Genomic DNA, 21,791 nt, shown 5'->3' on the forward strand with positions numbered 1-21,791 from the left:
TGCAGGAGGACGCCCTTGGCGATGAGCAGACGGGGTGCGGGGTCTTGAGCACAGGATATGTTGAATGGCCTCCATCTGCTGCTTCACTGCCGAGAACTGCTGGGCAAAGTCCTTGACGGTGTCGCCGAACAGGCCAACCTGGGAGATGGGGGCGTCAAGGAACCGTGCCTTGTCAGCCTCTCTCATCTCGACCAGGTTGAGCCAGAGGTGGCATTCCTGGACCACCAGGGTGGACATTGCCTGCCCGAGAGACCACACCGTGACCTTCGTCACCCAGAGAGCAAGGCCGGTCACCGAGTGCAGTTCCTGCATCAATCCCGGGTTGTAACTACCCTCGTGCAGTTCTTTCAGTGCTTGGTGTACCTGCAGGAGAGCCATGGCCTGCAGGGTGGAGGCAGCTTGTCCAGCTTGTCCGTAGACCTTAGCCGTCAGAGACGATGTGTACCTATAGGCCCTGGACGGGATCTGCAGGCGCCCGTGCCAGGTGGTGGCACACTGCAGGCACAAGTGCACCGCGAGCGCCTTATCCACCTGGGGGATCCCTGAATATCCCCTGGCCGCCCCACCATCGAGGGTAGTGAGGGCGGGGGAGCTGAGAGACTGGGATCGGGTCGTAAAAGGTGCCCTCCACGATCTTGTCAGCTCCTCATGCACCTCCGGGAAGAAAGGAACCGGGGCCGGGCGTGGCCGTGAGTGGCGCTCCGAGCCGAGGAACCAATTGTCGAGCCGCGGGAGTTTAGGGGAGAGTGGAGGGTTCCACTCTAACCCGACACTCACGGCTGCCCAGGCAAGCATGTCGGCCAGCTCGACATCGGCCTGCAATTGGGTGACCGTACCCAAGGCAGGAAGCCCAGCCGAAGTCTCCGTGTTGGACTGAACGAGCCCGCTCTCCGATGCTGCGCTCGAGAGCTCATCGTATTCCCGGGCCCCGAATAAGAGGTCGAACTCACCCTGAGACGAGCTGGCGGCCTCATCCGAGTTCCCGACCGGGGCAGTCGAGCGTGCTGAGGAATGGGAGGTCCGTGGGGGGATATCTGGCGGAGGTGCTCCCATTGAGGTCCCCAAGTCGCCCCCAGTGCTGACCGCCGCGGCATCATACCCATAGGTAGAAGGACCGAGGCAGGGCAAGCCGCGACCGCAACGTTGCCATGGTCATGTTCTCGCAACGAGGACAAGACCCATCCACGAACGATATCTCCGCGTGGGCAGCACCCAGACATGTAAGACAACGATCGTGGCCGTCAGAAGTCGAGAGAAAACGACTGCAACCAGGAATAACACACAAACGGAAAGGCATCTTTAAAAAGACGTTCCGTGTGTGCCGCTCTTTTAGTGAAGAAAATATACTTTTTGTTGTTTGTTTGTTTCTGCCGAAGCACCCAGGGGCGTTCTCTGCACTGCACCAGTGCAAAGGGGGAGAGGCCGCTGAAATGCGCCGTAAGAATCCAGCAGAGGAGGTGAATGAAATCGCGGAGAATTCAGCTCAATGAATAGAACCGCTCGGCTCCGAAGAGAAAATCTGAATGAGTGGTTGCATACCAGCTCCTTTTATACCCGAATGTCCGGGGGAGTGGCATGCAAATTCCACTCGCCAATTCCCATTGGCCTTTTTTCAAAGATCAGAGGTGTTTGGGGCTCCCAAGAATGACCCCTAGTGTCACTACATCAACACAACGTCAAGTAAGTGACAGATAGGGAAATGCTGTTTCCCGGAACAACGTCAAATGACAGAAATCAAATGGATTGTGAAAGGCCTATCTTTGAGGCCTTTGATAAATATATAAATAAATGTGTGTGTACAACAATGCATTAATTTACAGAAATCTGCCTCTGACCTTTTCAGTGGTTAGTTTAAAAAGGGCCCTGCTTTAATTTAGTATCATCACATGGGCAATGTGAACAAATGTTTGGACTTATTCAATTAGACCTGCCACTGGTAGCAAAAATTTATATTATTTATCCATTTGCTGTTGGTCTGTTTCATCTCAGAATGTGATGATAAGTCAGCCAAGCACTTGAAGCCAAGCCATCAAAGAAAGCATTTATTTAAGGCCAGGGTTTTCAGCCAGGGGTCCATGAAGTTACTGCAGGTGGCATGGAATTATACATAAAACATATAGAAATTTCTGACAAAAATATAAAAAACAAATGTGATATATTTAAATAGGGGTGGTCCCTGGGTCAGAAAAGATTGATTGCTCCTGATTTAAGGCCCTGTTGGATAGGGTGGTAATGTGTAGAAAGCTAATAAAATAAGAAGTCCGCAGAGACCCTAAACAAGGATTTAAAACACAAGTGTTGTATAAAAGCAAACATATTAAGAGCCAAATAATTTACTGACCATTGAAGAGTTCCATATAAAAGCAATAATTAGACTTAATTTAGGTGCTCAGTTCTATTGCTCTATAGGTTTGAAAGATAAAATGAATAACGATTGTTCTGTAAATGAATACCTTTGTAAATACTGTACATTAATGCTGGTTCAAGATGAGCTACTTGTTAATACAAGAGACTGCCTACCCCCTAGTGGACATTGTGGAAGCATGCAAATCAGTTATTGCATTAAATAAAAGGATTTTCCTGGGACCTTTCTGTTAAACAGTACATTTTGAACTCTGTAACTTAATCTTAACTTAATTTAGGCTTAATGTAATTTAAGGAAGTATTTCTATAAAGGGTATACCAGACTCTCAGAAAACATGCTCTGAACAAGCTCAGACATTTAATCTTTTTACACAATTGCAAGAAAATCAACAGGATGTCTGAAAGAACCTAACAGGATGGAAAAAAGACCTAAAGTTAGCCACTGCACACTGAGGGATTGAGAGTTGGCTTAGATGAGGGTGTCAATTTTAAGTTAATTTTGATATTATTAAAAAGCATGCAGTAGATTTCTGTAAATCAGAAAGGACGGAATGTTTTTTTGGACAGAATAAATAAAACACAACAATGAATATAGCAAAACATCAGAGAATTCAAAAATGCATTGCTAATACTTACAGATGTTTGCACTGTTGTTTTCCCACCAAAAAGAAAATTTAAAAAAATGATGTCACTTCCTGGAGGTTGATATCATGAAGGAACTGACTTTTGTTATTTATAGGGATATAGCAATAGAGTAACAGGATGAAAAGTGATATTGTAGACTTAGGAAAAACCTATAAAATTAATGTCAATTAAAACAATATTTAACAAGAAAACATTTTATTTTTCTTAATTGCCAGATTTTCATAATAGAAGTTAGTGCACAGAACCTGGAGGCATGGCACATAGGGCCTAAACAAAACAATAACTAAAACTACAGAACACTACTTACAACATTCCAGACAAAAACAATAAAATCTAATGAGACTTTTAACCACCACTAAATCAGACAAATTGATGCAGAGTATTATGAATGAGCAGATTTATTTCTGTAGCTGTGAATTTCATTGTTTCACAAGCGTGTGTGTTTATTTCACCTCTCCCTGTTGGATTTCTCACAGGGAGGAGTGTTGCAACAGTCTACCATGTGCTGAATCAGCAAAATGGTAATGCAATGCAAAAGGTGTGACAATCTATACAGTACGGTCCGCTCAGTACAAGACTTCTTCTTTGATTAAACTGTGGCAGCCGGCAAGCTTTAAAAAAAATTGCAATATAAACAGAATGAACAAATCTAAAATAAATGGACAGTGTTCAGACACAGACTGGGTAAAGGGTCTAAATCAGTGTTTCTCAACCAAGGGGCCTGGGCCCACTTGGGCAATAATGTAACTTAAATAAAAGGCTAAAAATTGCTTATAGTTATGGAGTAGGCCTACAATATATTATCTCACTGTTCCTGAATCTGGCTTTAAATACGTTCTTGGACAGTTGGGGGCCTTGGAATCAGAAAGGTTGTTATCACTGATGTCTAAATAAAGAGTCAATAGAAAATGCTTTGAAACTTTTAAAATACTTTTCTTTCCAAAACCTCCAGCAATCCCTCTAAACGTGTACTCAGTTCAGTAGAATCTAGATGAGTTTTTAGTTTTGCACACCAGAGTACATTCTTTCATCTGTCACGTATTCCTCTGAACCTCCTGAGGCAAAGTTAACTAACAGAAGACTCATTTGCTGTGGATGGGAGGATCTGATCTGCGGCGGGAGGAGAGAAGAGTAGTCGTTTGTAAAAACTGCCAGAGTCAGTTTTTTTCTCAATTGGATACATTTCACAGAATCATTGACTCATTTCCTCAAACTACATACACAAAGCACATTATAAATAAAATACCACATTTCCAAAATCTTACACACACAAGGAAAAACTCACTATTTGCTGAAAAACTTTACCCACAGCAGTCAAAACTAAATTATCCAGTCAGAATCACACTCAAAGGAGTGTTTATGTTGCACACACTAAGCATCAGTTTACACACAGTGCTGCAAAAGATAACCCTTTCTCATATAAAATGAATTTTATTCAGATTGCAAAAAACAAAAAACAACAACACAAAACCATTGTCTGACACTCAATTTGCTGTATTTACTGCATACTCAGTTCTCAATGTATTTAATGTCCCCTTTTGAAAGAAAAACTTGGCCATGTACTGTAAAATGTTGCCAAAAAATGTTGATATCATTACAGTATTGGCCATAACCATATTGACAATTTGAGCTCCTTGATTTGGGGTGAACCGGCGATTCTTTTTCCAATATTTGATGGTCTTCTCTCAATTCTGTAGAGGTTGAAAAAGTTGGGTTTCCCAGACATAGGAAAGCAAAGTATTGTGCAAATATGAAATACTGCAAGAAATATCTGTAACCAACAACTTACACGTTCTCAGTTCGAAATGTCCTACTTATTCTGTAACAATTTAGATGAGGCAGCACTCTCTGTCCAGCTTCCCTAAAGCTCATGGTTTATGACACTATCTTTCACAGTAGCTCTCACTGTATCTCATTTGATATATTTCTGCATATTTGTCTTCCTCCACCACCTCATGCTCTTTGTTGTTCCATGGTTTTTATGTTTCAATGAGCAATTGTTTGACTTTTATATATTTGAGACAGCGAAGCATTCAATTTTGGTTGATTGTGTTTGCACGGGTGAGATGTGTTTGCCGAATTATCTCATTGAGTTTTGTTTGATTGACTCCTTTGGTTTTAGATTTGAAGCAGGTGTATTCACAATAACAATTGTGCTGGAATGCGAGTTGTGAGAAGAGTTTTGCAAAAAGAATGCGTGAGAACTGCAAATTGTGTGGAAGCAGGAAAAGTGTTAACCGTTTTGCATGACGGGTATACATTTCTGGCACATTAGCAAGAGAAATTGATGAATTGGTGAATTGTTTCAGTCACAGTGTGTTTCCAATTGCAAAAAAATTTAATGATGGCTACTTACAGCAGGGTGTCCATTTGTGATTAGACACCATCCATCACACGGACAAGGGGAACACATTTGGTGTGATGTTGAAAAATCAAATCAGCTCCTAATGATATCGCTCAAGGGGTCTTCCTCCTCATTTATAGATGTGCTTATCTTTTTGTTAATCTCACAGAATCCTCTCCCCATCCCATAAATGACATTAATTTTAATCAAACATGTTGCATACAAGCATCATGCTTACTTAACCTCTTTTAGGCCTCTCTTGCACTATAACTAAATTTTGCTATTAATTCAACAAGAACTATCAGACCATTCAAAATTATTTAATAGATAGCTTCAGCCTTAGGTGTGTGTGTGTGTGTGTGTGTGTGTGTGCGTGTGTGTGTGTGTGTGTGTGTGTGGGCAGGTTGCATTCAACACGTAACACAGCAATGGCGTCATAATAATATTTGCCTAATGAATTGCCATTGGTCTTCTTTCTTACAGATATTTGCATACTAAATTATTTAACTATATACATTTACTATAACTATGTACTGTAACTATAGATTACACTGCACACTGACTATATGACTACATTCACATCAGTGTATATTTTTGTGATGATGACCTTTTAAATGTGCTCATATCAGACATTAAACTGAATAGGCAATGCTCCTAAACTGAGCCACGTGTGAAAAACCCTCTACCCTGGCATGTTCATCACAAGTAAACAAATAGAGATCATGATAGCAAAACTAATCTGATTTTTGCTGTTCACACTGTCATCCAAACACAGAACTGTGTCGGATTTGGGCCAGATTGAGAGGCAGTGTGAATGTTGCCTATATGTTCATTAATTTGCATAGCCAACTGGAAACAAAGCGCATGCTGAATGGCATTGCGATAATGTTCGGATTTGGATAGTTTATTACAAGAGAGGAGAGCAGTGAGTGTGTGCTCCCTTTTCTTTTCCCACAGTATTTATCATCAAAGTTGTATAAAGTTGATTGGGTTGATTGTTTAATAGCTCCAGCTGAACATGTACAGTGCATGCTCTATAGGTACACTAAAATAATAGAATTAATTCTGCCTGCATTTAGTCAAAAAAGGCCAGAAAATTTAAACGAGTTAGACACCCCTGTGGTTTCCAAATTTGTTATGGGTTTATGAGATGGCCTGGATAAGTGTGAGACTCCCGGCCTGAATTTTTGCCCAAGTCTTGCCCTGGTCATGACAACAGAAAAGCAGCTCTGATGCATAATTTGATTTACACATAACCAACGCCACTATACTAAAAGCTAAGCTTCTTAACTTTAGCTTTGGTTAGCCTAATATTGTATTTTTGTTTAATGCATATTTTCTTTTCATTTTTTTTTTTTTTTTTTTTTTTTTTACAATTTATTTAGCATTTTGTTGTTATGGCAATTTTGTTAATTTTTTATGTAAATTATTGGTGGACCCTCATCAGTGCCTCTGCGGATTCACTGTGTTGACCCCTGTTTTTAAGGAATAGTTCACCCAAAAATGTAAATTCTCTCATAATTTACTCACCTCTCATGCCAACCCTGATGTGTTTGACTTTCTTTCTTTTGCAAAACACAAACAGTGATTTTTAGCTGAATATTTCAGCTCTGTAGGTCCATATAATGCAATAGAATGGTGAGTAGGATTTTAAAGGCACGAAACGCACAAAAAGGCAGTATAAACGTAATTCATACGACTTTAGTAGTTAAATCATGTCTTCAGAAGCTATGTGATAGGTGTGGGTGAGATCAGATCAGTTTTAAGTCCCTTTTTACTATAAATCTCCACTTTCACTTCTACATTCTTCTTCTTTTGTTTTTGCCGATTCACATTCTTCGTGTATATAGACACCTACTGATCAGGGCTGGTCAAAGGGGGAGATTTATAGTAATAAAGGACTTAAATATCTATCTGTTTTTCACCCATTATATCACTTCTGAAGACATGGATTAAACCCCTGGAGTGTTATGGATTAATTTTACACTGCCTTTATGTGCTTTTTGGAGCTTCAAAGTTTTGATCACCATTCATTTGCACTGAATGGACTAATGGAGCTGAGATATTCTTCTGAAAATCTTCATTTGTGTTCTGCAGAAGAAAGAAAGTCAGGGATGGCATGAGGGTGAGTAAATGATGAGAGAATTTTCATTTTTGGGTGAACTGTCCCTTTAATGCATTAAAAAGCACTTGCTGCAGTAGACGCAAGATGTCGCTGTAGTGTCACATTGTGCACTGACATCATGCGCGCTCTACCCTTCCCAGAATGCACTTCTGTGCTGCTAGCGCGGTTAGCCTTAGCTTACCGATCACATTCATTACTACAAATACGGTATCTGTAATTCTTTACTTTATAGTGGTCTGTCTAAACCGATATGCCTCCGAAAAAGCCAGCTCAAGCTACAGGCAATAAGAAAACCCAAGAGAAAAAGAAAGAGAAGATCATTGAGGTGAGATTTATTTAATTTAGGAACTCAAGCCGCATGCTGAACTCTGGGCCCTGTGCTCTGATTCACTCACTGACACATTTCGGCAAGATTTCATGATGTTAGCGTCTAAAATGAATGCGAGTTGCTGGATAATGCGTTATGTATTTGGCAAATAGAGCTAGGCAAAGATTTCCGTCTGTTATTGTCATCTTGATGAATGTTAAAGAGGAAATAAAGCTGTGAAACGAGCTAGCCACTGCTGCCAACAGCACACATTAAGGCTGTGTGCTAACATCTATTGATCTAACTGGAAAATATGATGGATATGTATTAAATAAGCGTTTGCTTTAAAACTTTAGTGAGGTGTCAGCTAAAAAGAGCCCGAAAAATAATCTGCGGACCTTTTTCATTATACAAAGGTTTCTGAACATCACAGTGCCTAATATGTCATATTAAGTTGTCATGAAAAGTGCAGCTTTTATGAAGAATTGGCTTTTATGAAACACAGTGGTGTAAAAAAAATTAATAGAGGATTAATTTTGGCCTCATTTTACAAGCATCACATATTATTGTGTTCTGCCTTATCAACTGATTATGTGACCTGTTGATTTCACCAGTTGTTTGCTGGACTGCTTTTATAAGAAGGCCTTATTAGTGTCATTGTCACTTAATCATTTCCTTCAGGATAAAACCTTTGGACTGAAAAACAAAAAGGGAGCTAAACAACAGAAGTTCATCAAAGCGGTCACACAGCAAGTCAAGTATGGACAGCAGAATGCACGGCAGGTAACATAACGCTGATGTCAGTGTTCTTATTTTAAGTTTCAAATCCCAAGACGGTGATCTGGAGTTCTGTGATGTTTTTTTGTTTTTGTTTTTTTTGTCTGTAGATTGCTGCCGAAGGTGAAAAGAACAAAAAGAAGGATGACAAGAAGAAGGAGCTGTCTGAGTTGAACGAGCTCTTTAAGCCAGTGGTGGGCGCTCAGAAAGTCAGCAAAGGTTACTGATGATGGATAAATTGAGAACTGAATGAGAGAGAAAAACTTATTTTAAACTTTTCTCCTAATCTATAGCCAGATGAGTGAGATGTAAATCGGGCAACCACTTGTTTATGTGGCATTAAAGGAATATTCTGGGTTCCATACAAGTTAAGCTCAATCAACAGCATTTGTGGCATAATGTTGATTACAAAAAAAAATTATGTTGACTCGTCTCTCCTTTTCTTGAAAAAAAAAAGAAAGAATCTGGGTTACAGTGAGGCACTTACAATGGAAGTGAATGGGGACAATTTTTGAAGGGTTTAAAGGCAGAGATGTGAATCTTATAATTTTATAAAAAGCACTTAAATTCATTCTTCTGTTAAAATTTGTGTATTATTTGAGCTGTCAAGTTGTTTAAATTGTCGTTTTTACAGTCGTTTTAGGGTTTGTGTTGACATAACATCATCATTGGCAATGAAGTTGTAAAATTGGCTATAACTTTACACAGAAAAGGTTTGTAAGCAATTTATCACTCTAAAATCATGTTTACACACACATTGTGTATGTCTTGTGACTATACTTGGCCCCTATTCACTTTAGGGCTGCAACTAACGATTATTTTGATAATTGAGTAATCTAACGATTATTGCAACGATTAATCATTAGCTCTCAACTGATTATTCAGCTTGTGCCCTGACTTAAAAGGTTGTATTAAATGTTCTTACTAACAATAAAGAGGACAAAGTCATCTTTTAAAAAATACTTCTAAATGACATTCACTGAATTAAAGGGAAAAAATACTTTTTATTAAGTTTAATTCAGTAAAGAAATTCACTGCAAAAAATCATATTGTTGTTGAATGTTAATTACTTTTGTCTTAGCTAGAGTTATGCAGATATGTGTTAAAGGAATAGTTCACACAAAAATAACAATTCTCTCATCATTTATGCCATCTTATATGTGCATGACTTTCTTCTGGGGAAAACAAATGAAGATTTTTAGAAGAATATCTTTGTAGGTCCATACAATGCAAGTGAATGGTGACCAGAACTTTGAAGCTCCAAAAAAGAAGGCTGTAAAAAAAAAAAAGTCATCTACAAGACTCCAGTGGTTAAATCCATATCTTCAGAAGCAATATGCTAGGAGTGGCTGAGAAACAGATCAATATTTAAGTCCTTTTTTACTATAAACGTCCACCTTTGACCAGCCCTGACCAGTAGGTGGCGATATGCATGAAGAATGTGCCAAAACACAAAAGAATGTGAAAGTGGAGATTTATAGTAAAAAAAAAAAAAGGACTTAAAATCGATCTGTTTCTCACCCACATCATATTGCTTCGAAAGGTATTGGTTTAACTGCTGGAGTCAAATTGGTTACTTTTTGGAGCTTCAGAGTTCTGGCCACCATTCACTTGCATTGCGTGGATGTACAGTGCTGAGAAATTCTTCTAAAAATCTTCATTTGTGTTCTGCAGAAGAATGAAAGTCATACACATCTGGGATGGCATAAAGGTGAGAAAATGAGAGAATTTTCATTTTTTGGGTCAACTTTTGCTTTATTGAATATTTTTTCATGTTGAAATCAAATCATTAACAGAGTTTTGTCCTGCTTTGGAATTATTATTACTCATCAGTATGTATTGTTTGATTTCTGAACGACACAGTTCTACTTTCAGTGACGATTTGATGTTACTTTTTTTGCTTTTCAGGTGTGGATCCCAAGTCAGTGCTGTGTGCTTTCTTCAAGCAAGGCCAGTGCACCAAAGGTGATAAATGTAAGTTCTCCCATGACCTCAGCTTGGAGAGAAAATGTGAGAAGAGAAGTGTGTATGTGGACGGCAGAGATGAAGACCTGGAGAAAGGTGAGTTCATTATTACTTTCATAAGGTAACAGTGTATTAGTGATCAACTGATTTGGGTTTATGAATAGCCCATACCAATTTCTAGAGTGCAGAGAGTTCAATATAATGCAGATAGATTGTTTATGTAGTTTTATCACAGCAAATGAGATGAACCATTGTTTTGCATATTATAATATTAAATATTTATCAAGTAATATTTACCTAAAGTTTACTGCAAAAATAAAATAACAATAGAAATAGTTTAAAATTTTGGGATTGTTACAAGTAAAGATTTTTTTAATTAACATTTCTGTGGCTGGTTGATTAATCAGTCTGGCTAATTAATAACTATATATATATATATATATATATATATATATATATTGGTCTGACTGATGTATTTGTTATATATTTGTATACTTATTTAATTTGCAAGGAGTTTTTTAATATGTAATCTAGTGGTTGACCGATACATCGTCGAGGCCAATAAATCAGCCGATATTCAGAATTTTCCGATTTGATTTTTTCCTTGAGGGCGCCGAGAATCTCTTGCTTGCACATGGAGGAGTCGTCTGAGACGTAAACAACCAATCAAAGTTTTTGTTGTTACGTGCCATCTCACTACTACAAAAATGAGACTGTGTGCAACACAGGTCCACATATCAGAACTGCGGCAGAGCTCATGATGTGAAAGTGCTCGCCTGTTTCATTCACTCTCTCTCTCTCTCCTCAACAGTTCCCTGTAACTTTTAATTTTCTTGTCTAATGATAAAAAGGCAATTTTCATACTTCTGTCATATACCGACTGCTAATAGGCAGATATCTCGTTTAAACAGAAGTTATTCATGAACCTCACAAGAATCCACCGTTTTCTTCCTGTCAAGCGCTCATAATGTCTCCCTCTGAAGTGTCTATCAGCCAGGATCAAAACTCAGTTCCTCTGATTTACAGATGTTGCATGACTGTCAGTTCAGGACAATCCAAGCAGGCGATCCAGGCTGCGTAAACTGTTTGCTGCTTGCAAATAAATAGCTAAAATTGGATGACTTAACAGAAATCTGAAGAAACTGCTATCTACCAATTAAAACACAATCTTATTTTTAGTTTTAGTATTAAGTTTTGTGTGACATTAAGTAAATATAGTGCTAAATAAGAGTTTATTCATTTTTTGTAATTTTTTTGTTTTTTGTTTTTGCAATTTTATATAAATGTTATTTACTATATTAAATTGTGTGGTATATCGGCATTATTTCGGCCTATCTGCCACCCTGCTCTCTCGATATCAGCATCGGCCATTAAAAAAACCCATATCTGTAGAACGACACTATTTTAATCATTGTATTATATAATTCAGTTTTTAACTTGCATTTTGATTTGGAAATTGCAGATACCATGGAAAATTGGGATGAAAAGAAACTTGAGGAAGTTGTGAACAAGAAACACGGAGAGGATGAAAAGAAGAAGGCAAAGACACAAATTGTAGGTTCTGGCGAGATTGATAATTTCAGACATCACACCAGGTCTGGGCGATAGGACGATGTTATTGGATATCGACAATATCTTACAAAGATCCCAGTGCCGATTGTGACACTAAATTGACAGACGATGATCGACAATATCGGGAAATGGCAAAACCATGGATCTGGGAAGTTAACAAATATCTTAAACAGTAGCCAGTGTGAGACTAGCACACGCCAAATGCGACGAGGCTGAATCCAGTTCACAAGCTCCTCGTCCAAATGTATCTCATGCGGGGGTAATTTTGCTCATCTGCCCGCAACAGGCAGACGACCTGTAAAATATCTCGAAGTGGCGAATGACAAGAAATGCTGTTAGTCACAAAGACACGCGCTTGAAGAAACACACTTTATTCTATTTTTAAGAACAGACAAAGAAAAGCCACCAATGCTTGTGTCTGATTCGCTGTTTGTTCAGAGGCGTGCAGCACGAGCCTTGTGGAACACACGCATGTTAAGTGTTTTTTTTTTCTTTTTCTCTCTCTGTTTCATTTGTCTGAAAAATGTTTGCTAGCATAATGTCATCTATGAGAATGCTGCAAATTATCTTCGATCATATTGGGAGGTGCTGTGATTTCAGTTCGCTTTATTTCCACGGACCAGTTCGCTGTTAACATGCATTGTGAACGCAACTCTGCAGGTTCAGTAATATATATCTTTATATTAATGAAACAAAGACAAAAGTGATTAAATTAAGACGCATTCATCGTTTCATTTTCTTTAGGCAGCATAAACTGTACTACCAAAACGCAATACAAACACAAATTCGATAAGAACACACATTTGGCAGCATTATTTTGGGAACACAAGGGAATTTATTAGGTTATTATTATAATTATCTTTACATTTATAATTGTCTTCAGTTCTTAATCTGTAGCCTATTAGTAATTTTCCACTTGTTGTCACTGACTGATACGTGCGTGATGGCAAATAGTGCCGTTGGAGACAGTAAATGTTTGGATTTGGGGAGGAGGTTAAATATGATTTTTTGAGCACTTTATTTTAATTGCCTTTTTTGTTTAGTTTGAAGTGCCATTTGAATTTAGAAATGTCTTTTGTTTTTCATGTTTCAATAAATGAATTATATTTTTTAAAGCAAAGTCAATAAAGCAAAAATATTCATGACCCTCAGCAGTGGGGTTGACGATATATTCGTATATTGCAATATTTTTGAAGGGGATTATCGATAAAATATTTTTTACATTTCGCCCAGCCCTACATCACACCTCCCTGTCCATCACTAAATGTTAAATAAATCATGATTAAGATCATCAGTATTTCTATCTTGACTTTAACATTAATGCAATGTTAACATTTCACAATAAGGTTCCATTTGTTAAAATTAGTTAATGCATTAGGTATCATGATCAGTGAACAATATATTTTTTACAACATTAATCTTTGTTAATGTTTATTAATTCATAGTGCATTAACTAATGTTAACAAACAACTTTTGATTTGATAAATGTATTAGTATATGTTGAAATTATCATTAATATTAATAAATGCTGTAAAATTATTGTTCATTGTTAATTCATGTTCAGTAATATTATAAATTACCAGTGCAGTTTTTATGGTTATGATTTTTTTAGTTCCCCTCGAAAAAAAACAATTAACAAATCTTCTGCATTTGTTTTTAAGGTGTGCAAGTATTTCCTTGACGCCATTGAAAACAACAAATACGGCTGGTTTTGGGTTTGTCCTGGGGGAGGTGACAACTGCATGTACCGCCACGCTCTTCCTGTGGGCTTCGTTCTGAAGAAGGACAAGAAGAAGGAAGAAAAGAATGAGGAGGAGATCTTGCTGGAGGATTTAATAGAGACTGAGGTGAGAGATGAGCAAAGGGACAAGTAAGAGTGTCTCACAGAGCAGCCTGTATTTGAGAGTCTTGAAACGGTGCCATCGATTTGATCTGATAGCATTTTTCAGAAGTTTTGTAAAGATCACCTGTCATTCTAGCGATCTGCCCTTGGACCAAACGTCACTCGAATTACTCTGGAAACATTCTTGGCCTGGAAGAAAAGGAAAAGGCAAGAGAAACTGGCTAAAGCAGAGCAGGACATGGAGAGAAAGAAAGCCGACTTCAAAGCTGGCAGGGCGTTTGGAGTGAGTAAATATGATGTCACTTGTAATATACTTTGTTTGCATTAACAGCAGCACAGTTCAGCTGAATTAAATGGGTGTTTTGACAGTGATGCCATGATTTACCAGTGAGTGGCAGTAAAGCTTTGGGATCAGGGCTAGCTGTTTTTACTGTAACCGGGTTCCTAAAAACTCTTTCATGTTGTTCATGTTGTCTGTAGCTTTAAATGGCACACATCTGTTTCATGGATTGCACTATAGGTCAGTGGAAGAGAAGTGTTCGAGTTCCGACCTGAGCTTGTTAACGATGACGATGAGGAGGCTGATGATACTCATTATGCTACAGATGATGATGATGACAATGAACTTTCTAATCAGGTATGAATATCTCCTGCTTTTTACCCAGAATACAACATCGTCCCATTAGCTTACAGACTAAACGAAACAACTAATTTTACTTAAGCATTTTACATGAAAATAACATCTTATTCTTAGTCATCTTATTTTCATTATTAAAGGAATATTCCAGGTTCAAAACAAGTTAAGCTCAATTGACAGCATTTGTGGCATAATATTGATTACCACAAAAAAATCTTGTCTCTCCTTTTCTTAAAAAAAAAAAAGCACAAATCTGTGTTAAAGTGAGGCATTTACAGTGGAAGTGAATGTGGCCAAATTGTGGAGGGTTTAAACAGAAATGTGAAGCTTATAATTTTATAAAAGCACTTACATTAATTCTTCTGTTAAAACTCATGTATTGTTTGAGCTGTAAAGCTGTAAAGGTGATTAAATTGTCATTTTTACAGCTGTTTTAGGGTTTGCTGACATTACATCGTCATGGCAATGAAGTTGTAAAATTGGTTATAAATTTACACAGAAAAGGTAGGTAATTTTATCACACTAAAATGATGTTTACACGCATATTGTTTGTCTTGTGGCTATAACATTCAAAAATTGACTTCCATTTAAGTGCCTCACTGGAACCAAGATTTGTGCTTTTATTTAAAGAAAAGGAGGGGAAGTCAAAATAAATTTTTGTGGTTATCAAAATTATGCCACAAATGCTGTCAGTTGTGCTTAACTTGTACTGAACCTGGAATATTCCTTTAATGTCTAGGCTGCATATGCACAGCATGCTCTTGATTTGTCTTGATATACCCTCCCCTTAGTCTTTCAGCCTCATTAATATGATTACATCTCCAGGTGGAGGATGTAGATGACGTTCAGGATATTGATATTGCTAGATTTATCCCTAAAGAAGTGGACAACGCAGGTATAACAGTGGCAGCAGCTGACCGGTTCACTGCCAGAGCTCCTCCCACAAATGACACGGATGGTAAAAGGCTTTTCAATATCTTCCATCATTCATGCAGAATTAATGTAATTCTTTAAACACAATTTATTTTTAGTTTTTTTTTTTTTTCATTTAACAAATTCTGACACCCCTAAAATATGTTCCTTTAAATATACATATATAAATATATTTTTGTAGTGAGGCCAGTGAAAATGTTGCAAGAGCAAGTAAAAATCGGGACCACTGGCCTGGCCGACAGAAATAATCCTCATAGTTGAGCCCTGTCAGTATTTCAGAAGGCAAGAACTTGTGTGTAGAAAGTGTGGTATAACTGCTCTTAAAATAAAAAAAGTGTAAATGTAACATTTCACAATATCTTTTGCCCTCTCTAGGGTTCTATATTTTATAGTGCTTTAGCCTTGTACCAACCTAAGAGTATCTTACCTCGTTCTTCCTGAACTAGAGTAATAATTCATGATTAGCAGCCCTCTACATTGCGAGTAAGTCACTCGCTTATGCAACAAAATTTTGCGCAATGCGACTAAAATATGTCTGTTATTAGCCACTGGCTAGTACATATTCAGATTTTACTCCCCAGAGTTGTGTAGTGGCGAAGCAGAACTTATGCACTGCGATCCATTTACTGAATAAGAAGCTGTCTATTAAGAAGCTGACTCAGCCTTGTCGTTTACTGCATTTTTTGTCTTGTAAATGCACACTCTGAAGTAAATTGACCTTATTTGGCTGCAGCTGCTTGAGTTCCCGCGGCGTTGTGTTCATACTGTCTCCATCGCTTTAGTTGAGCCGTGACATGCAATAATTACATTTACATTGCATTTAATGACGTCAACTCTGATTTTGCTTAAACTTTTCCATGGACTGTTTTCACAACATGCTTCATTTTAAAGCATGGGTAGAGACCAGTTACGGATGTCTGTTAGAAGGTAAAAGTGTTGCAAAACTCGAGAGCTTGTAGATTTGAATTTGATAATGTGTACAGTAAATATTTGTACAAGCACTTCACACTCATTATGCAAGTAAAAGTCCAAAGACAAGATCATGTCTCTTTTAAAATCCTTTCTGTTATTTACAGTCAGTTGGTGATCAAAAAGATAAAAATAAACATTTGTAATCATACATTGCACAATGAGGGAAAAACAACCTTGTAACTACTCTCTCTTTAATGTGCGCCTGAGATCTTCTATACCGAGGTAACATCTTCCACATTTTTTACTAAAGGAGAGAGTGTAACGTTCAACTAGCGTGTTACAACATTAAGTCACTGTTTGCGGATACCATACAAATGAATGGGGAGAGCCATACACCGATAACAAACTGTTGCAAAATTGTCCGTGTCTTCTCTTATAAAACATAAATGTTAGTGTAGTAAACTTCACACATGGTTTATTCCAAATCGATTGTTTAGTGCAGGGTTCCCCAATTAGTTTTCACCAAGGGCCAAATTCAGTCAACAATACAAAGTCAAGGGCCACGGCCCTCGATGTAATGACAAAGTGTTTGTGCTGCTGCTATTATTATTTTTATTATTATTTTTGTTGTTATTATTATTATTATTATTATTACTATTGTTATTTTTATTTAAAAACACATTATTTTATTAGCTATATTATATTTTTATACATTATGAAAAAGACAGTGAACCAGTGTTTTCTTAGCCTAATTTTAAAAATAATATATATGGATCATATTTTTGCATCATTTTATAATGTCAAATAAATTTTGTTATTAATGTGCACTATTCCACGTGTATTTGTTTCACAGTACCTTGTGTTATATTATCCAGGCATTAATCCAGACATTATAAAAAGAATAGTTAGCTTCTGGAGTAAACATGTTAAAGATTAGCGGATGGGCTCAATTCATTAAGTGATGAGCTCTTTAGTTTATTCAGCACATTGAAGGAAATTAACATCCTCCATAGACATCCATAAAAAATAAAAAAAATAAACTCTTGACTCATCGCCAGAATACCACCATAGTATATCTATGGGACTGCCACATTATGCTACTGTATTTTATGCTAAGCTTGTAGGTTCCATTGCTAGAAGGGCTCTGATGTGCGTTGTGCTCATTCAACCATAAACATTTGCTGGCAGAGCTGCCTGTTTTCTTAAAGAGAAAGTAACAACAATCAAGTGCTTTGTTTACTTATCAATGTAAACTTCATATAAATCGCACAAGTGCATATAAACAGACATGTAATGAAATTTAGTAATGTAGGTAGTGTCATAAATGTGTAAATAAATAAAGGCACAGTCATACATTATGAAATATTTTGACTTCAACAAATACTGTAAATATGGAAGGATTTGACAAATAGACTCTTTCAGCATCTATTATTTTTATAATACAGTTATTAAATAATTGTTATATGTGCATTCTATTCTCATTATTAGGTTCCAACCTTGTGAATATATTGTTAAATGTGTATGAAATTTCAAATAGTGACAACAGCTTGTATCTTTATTGAAAATGCAGTTTCATGACATCATATGAATTGATAGAATGTGAAATTTGTACAAAAATTTAAATGTGATTTAAAAAAAACATGAAATATGAAAATGAAATGTACAATCTCTCATACTGTATTGCGTAGTCATATATATATATAAAAACATGTATCTCCACTTTTTGCAATTTGTACTTTTTATCATAGACAGAATGCGCCTCATTATCTCTTCCTACTGTTTGAATTGTGCATCGAATTGACTAATGAAAAGATGTTTAATATTCTGTTTAACAAGTATCTCCATTAGCCTTGAGAAGTGTCCATCAAAACCGTGTATGTCCCGCCCTTACGTTTTGAAGAGCGTCAACTAATTTACCTCAGCTGTCCAGTTGAAGTGTAGCGAAGAGATTGCCTACCTCACGCTGGATCTGTGCTTTCCCTGACAACCAAAGCCATTCATGCACGCACAATGTCAGGTGGCTTTAAAAAGTAGACTATACCAGCCATATATGGTTGCCAGATTTCCATCTTTGCGAAACCGCGAGTGAAAGCTAATTTATGCGTTGGACCTGAAAACGTGTCTCGAAACCGAACTCTCCACTCAACAATCAGACTAGAAACCCTAATCATAAAACTGATTTTGATTTATGAATTTTGAAGAAAACCGTATATGTCCACGTTCGCTAACAAAAATCCATGTAAGTCCAATTAAAATATTGAACAGTTCACAAACAGATGTGTAATGATAGAATTCTGTTTATGGTGCTCAAGGTGACTGTTATTTTGGTTTTAGATAAAAGTTTTTCCATGCTCTTGAAAAATAACTTTTTGGAGATACATGCTCCTCATTAGACAGCGACTATATGTGAAGATGCCCGCTTCTCGATTTGCTTTTATTTCAGTTTTCAGTTGCATTAAGCTTTCATGTCATCAAAAGTCTGGTGAGTAAAAGCAAAAACTTACTAGCCAATGGCGACCATTTCCAATGTGTCCGTAGAGGGTTATCAGTTATCATCTATAAATGGCATTCTTTGTAACATGCTGATGTCCCGCTGATCTCTGTTGTGGTTCTGTTCTTCTTATAGACAATAAATTGAGCGAGGCCTCAGGCGGCCCTATGGAGAATGGAGAACACAGCCAGGATGAAACACTGGAGGACGGGGCCGAGGAGGAGTCAGAGGCAGTGCCAGTGGATGAAAACCTCTTCACCGGGGAGGACCTAGACGAACTGGAGGAGGAACTTAACACACTGGACCTAGACGAGTAAAGACTGGGACTACTGCATCATTCATGAACTACACAGGGCTTGAAGTGAATGACAATATTTTCACAAATAACTACGACCAAAATTGCCATGTCAGAAACAACAGCTCTGCCTGCGATATGCACCCTCATCACTCGAGGTGTCCCGGGAAGCTACAGGAGAGAATGGAGTACATACGTCTCGTGTTCTTTCTCAAATTTTATGATTTAAGTTTTCCCTTTTTTTTCTACCCCAATAAAGCACAGTCATGTGAGGGTCTTCCATTTAGATCTGTCTGGTTCCATGTGGTTCTACAGCAGGAACATAGTCAAAATATTGATTAGGCTATTGATTTGATACTTCTGCATTCTCTCGAAATAAGACTTGATTTAATGATCATCTTCGTAAGATCATGCTACTGAAATAACAAAGCAAAATTTAGAATTTCCCTCTTCAAGCACTCTTGGAATTGGGTTCCCCCCACTCTTCTGGTGAAATGAAATGTTGCTTTAATGAATACAAAGAATTCATTCTGTGGAATCATTTCAGTTTTTAAAATGTAACCAAATGCATGCCTGTATCAGGATCAGAATGTAAATGGCGAATAAGTGTGACGCTGACTTTCAAGTGTTCAATAATCAGTTGATGAGATTGAGGTATCGAATGTGAAATCTCTTGGATGCAGATGTGGCATCTGGCCTTACAGAAGGAGATATAGGAAAATACATCATTGCTAGTAAGATTTTATGTTTTGGAGTGCTTTTGGGAAGCTTCAGAGAGCAAAAGATGAGCTTGAAAGATGAACTAGTAATGTGTCTTTCCTTTTATATTTAAATGTTTTAAACTGCCTTCCCACCAACACACCACAAAAAATTGTAAATAAAAGGATATCAGATACTGATTTTGAGTTGATGCCTAATTAACATTTAGAATTGAGAGTGGGTCATTTAAGACTTTAAGTGCTGTTTAGTAGTCAAAAGAATTTTTTGCCTTGCATCTCAATTTAAAGGGAATTATTAAAACGTTTTGGCTGTAACTATTTTTGGTGCATTGGAATATCTGTGTTTTGTGGGAGACCCTTGTAAGTGTAAACATGCCTCACTCTTTTTTTCAGTGGTGAGCTTGGCACCTCAAAGCAGACAATTGTTTGTTATAAGATAATATTTTAGTAATGTACTGATCATCATACAACCTTTAACAGATGTTTAGAAATAGCAACGGACCATAAAGTTTCTTAACGTAGCACTACTCCACTACTTGCTTAACTTGGGCTGTTGAGAGATGCCTGACCTGCAGAGAAATGATCAGAGGACTGGCATTTCCTACGATCTGAACGAGAAAGTACCCTTCCCCTCTGCTCGTTCATATGAATAGATGGGTCCTTATTTTGAATGGAACGACTGTATAGATTGAACAAGATTCCCACAGTCATGGAACACCTGGGACCAATTTTACAATAGCATTTTCCTGAAAAAGTCATGGACATTTCTGTTGTGTGTATACATTTTTCTAGTAATGCTCTACTCAAGCATAGTGAGGTCTGAGTTAAGAGTGAATTTCTAGTTTAGGTGGGTTCTTTTAAATGTAGATTGGTGATTGTTCAAGAGTGAGTTTCTATAAAAAAAGCCCAGCCATGACTGGAAAAAAAGTGAATATTTTTTTTAGGCAGCGGTAAATAGCGATAGAATAACTAAATCACTGCAGGAAATTAACCTTTATTTTTTTCTTTTTATAAATAGTATTAAAGGAAATATTAAAAGTGGAGGAGGGGAAACATGAAAGGAAATGGGACAAAATGGCGGAATCGAACCCGGGTCCACACAAGAAAATCACATATGAACTGTCATTACACCCCATGTGTAAGGTGGCCGATTGCACCACCTTTAGTGAGCCGCTGGCGCCCCCCTTTACATGGCACCCCTATGCATTGCATACCTTGCATATATGGTTTTTGCGCCTCTGGCTACAGACATGTACTATCCTCACATTTGCCTCCTTTTAAAAGTTATTTCGGTAACATTTTACAATAAGGTTGCATTTGTTAACATTAATCAACAACAGTAGTTAACATGAACTAACAATGAACAATACTTTTTTAGCCTTATTAATCTTGGTTAATGTATGTTACAACATATACTAATACATTTTTAAAATCAAAAGTTGTATTTAACATTAGTTAATACACTTTGAACTAACATGAATTAACAATGAACAATTTTATTTTTATTAACTAAAATTAATAAATGCTGTACAAAATATATTGTTAATTGTTTGTTCATGGTACCAAATGCATTAACTAATGTTAATGAATGGAACCTTAATGTAAAGTGATACCGTTATTTCTTTTAACAGTGTACATGAAATGTACTAGCTGTAAAACAATAAAAAGCAGAAAAGACTATACAGGACATTTGCTGACCCTTCAAGTTGCACAATGTTGTGGTCAGTTTTCTATTGGTTAATAATGGAATCATTTGATTTGTGGATATTTGAGTATATCCTAAAATAAATGAAATTAGTCCTAAAACCCACTGGGGCTCTAAAACCCTTAAGATCTATAAGTCCAAACTCATGTGGTAATCT

At 37.3% G+C, this 21,791-nt stretch overlaps 1 protein-coding gene across 1 annotated transcript; it reads left to right on the plus strand.

Annotated features, from left to right (window-relative positions):
• Positions 1–7,627: 7,627 nt before the first annotated feature.
• On the plus strand, positions 7,628–20,105 carry zc3h15 (zinc finger CCCH-type containing 15). The gene is made up of 10 exons (XM_051710038.1): positions 7,628–7,803; positions 8,467–8,568; positions 8,673–8,781; positions 10,471–10,623; positions 11,990–12,081; positions 13,761–13,946; positions 14,079–14,225; positions 14,463–14,579; positions 15,405–15,537; positions 19,051–20,105. Exons 1-10 carry the CDS (start codon positions 7,729–7,731, stop codon positions 19,230–19,232), a joined length of 1,296 nt encoding a protein of 431 aa, XP_051565998.1. The 5' UTR covers positions 7,628–7,728; the 3' UTR covers positions 19,233–20,105.
• Positions 20,106–21,791: the final 1,686 nt, after the last annotated feature.

Source organism: Myxocyprinus asiaticus, chromosome 11 (assembly GCF_019703515.2).
Source record: "Myxocyprinus asiaticus isolate MX2 ecotype Aquarium Trade chromosome 11, UBuf_Myxa_2, whole genome shotgun sequence".
Lineage (NCBI taxonomy): Eukaryota > Metazoa > Chordata > Actinopteri > Cypriniformes > Catostomidae > Myxocyprinus > Myxocyprinus asiaticus.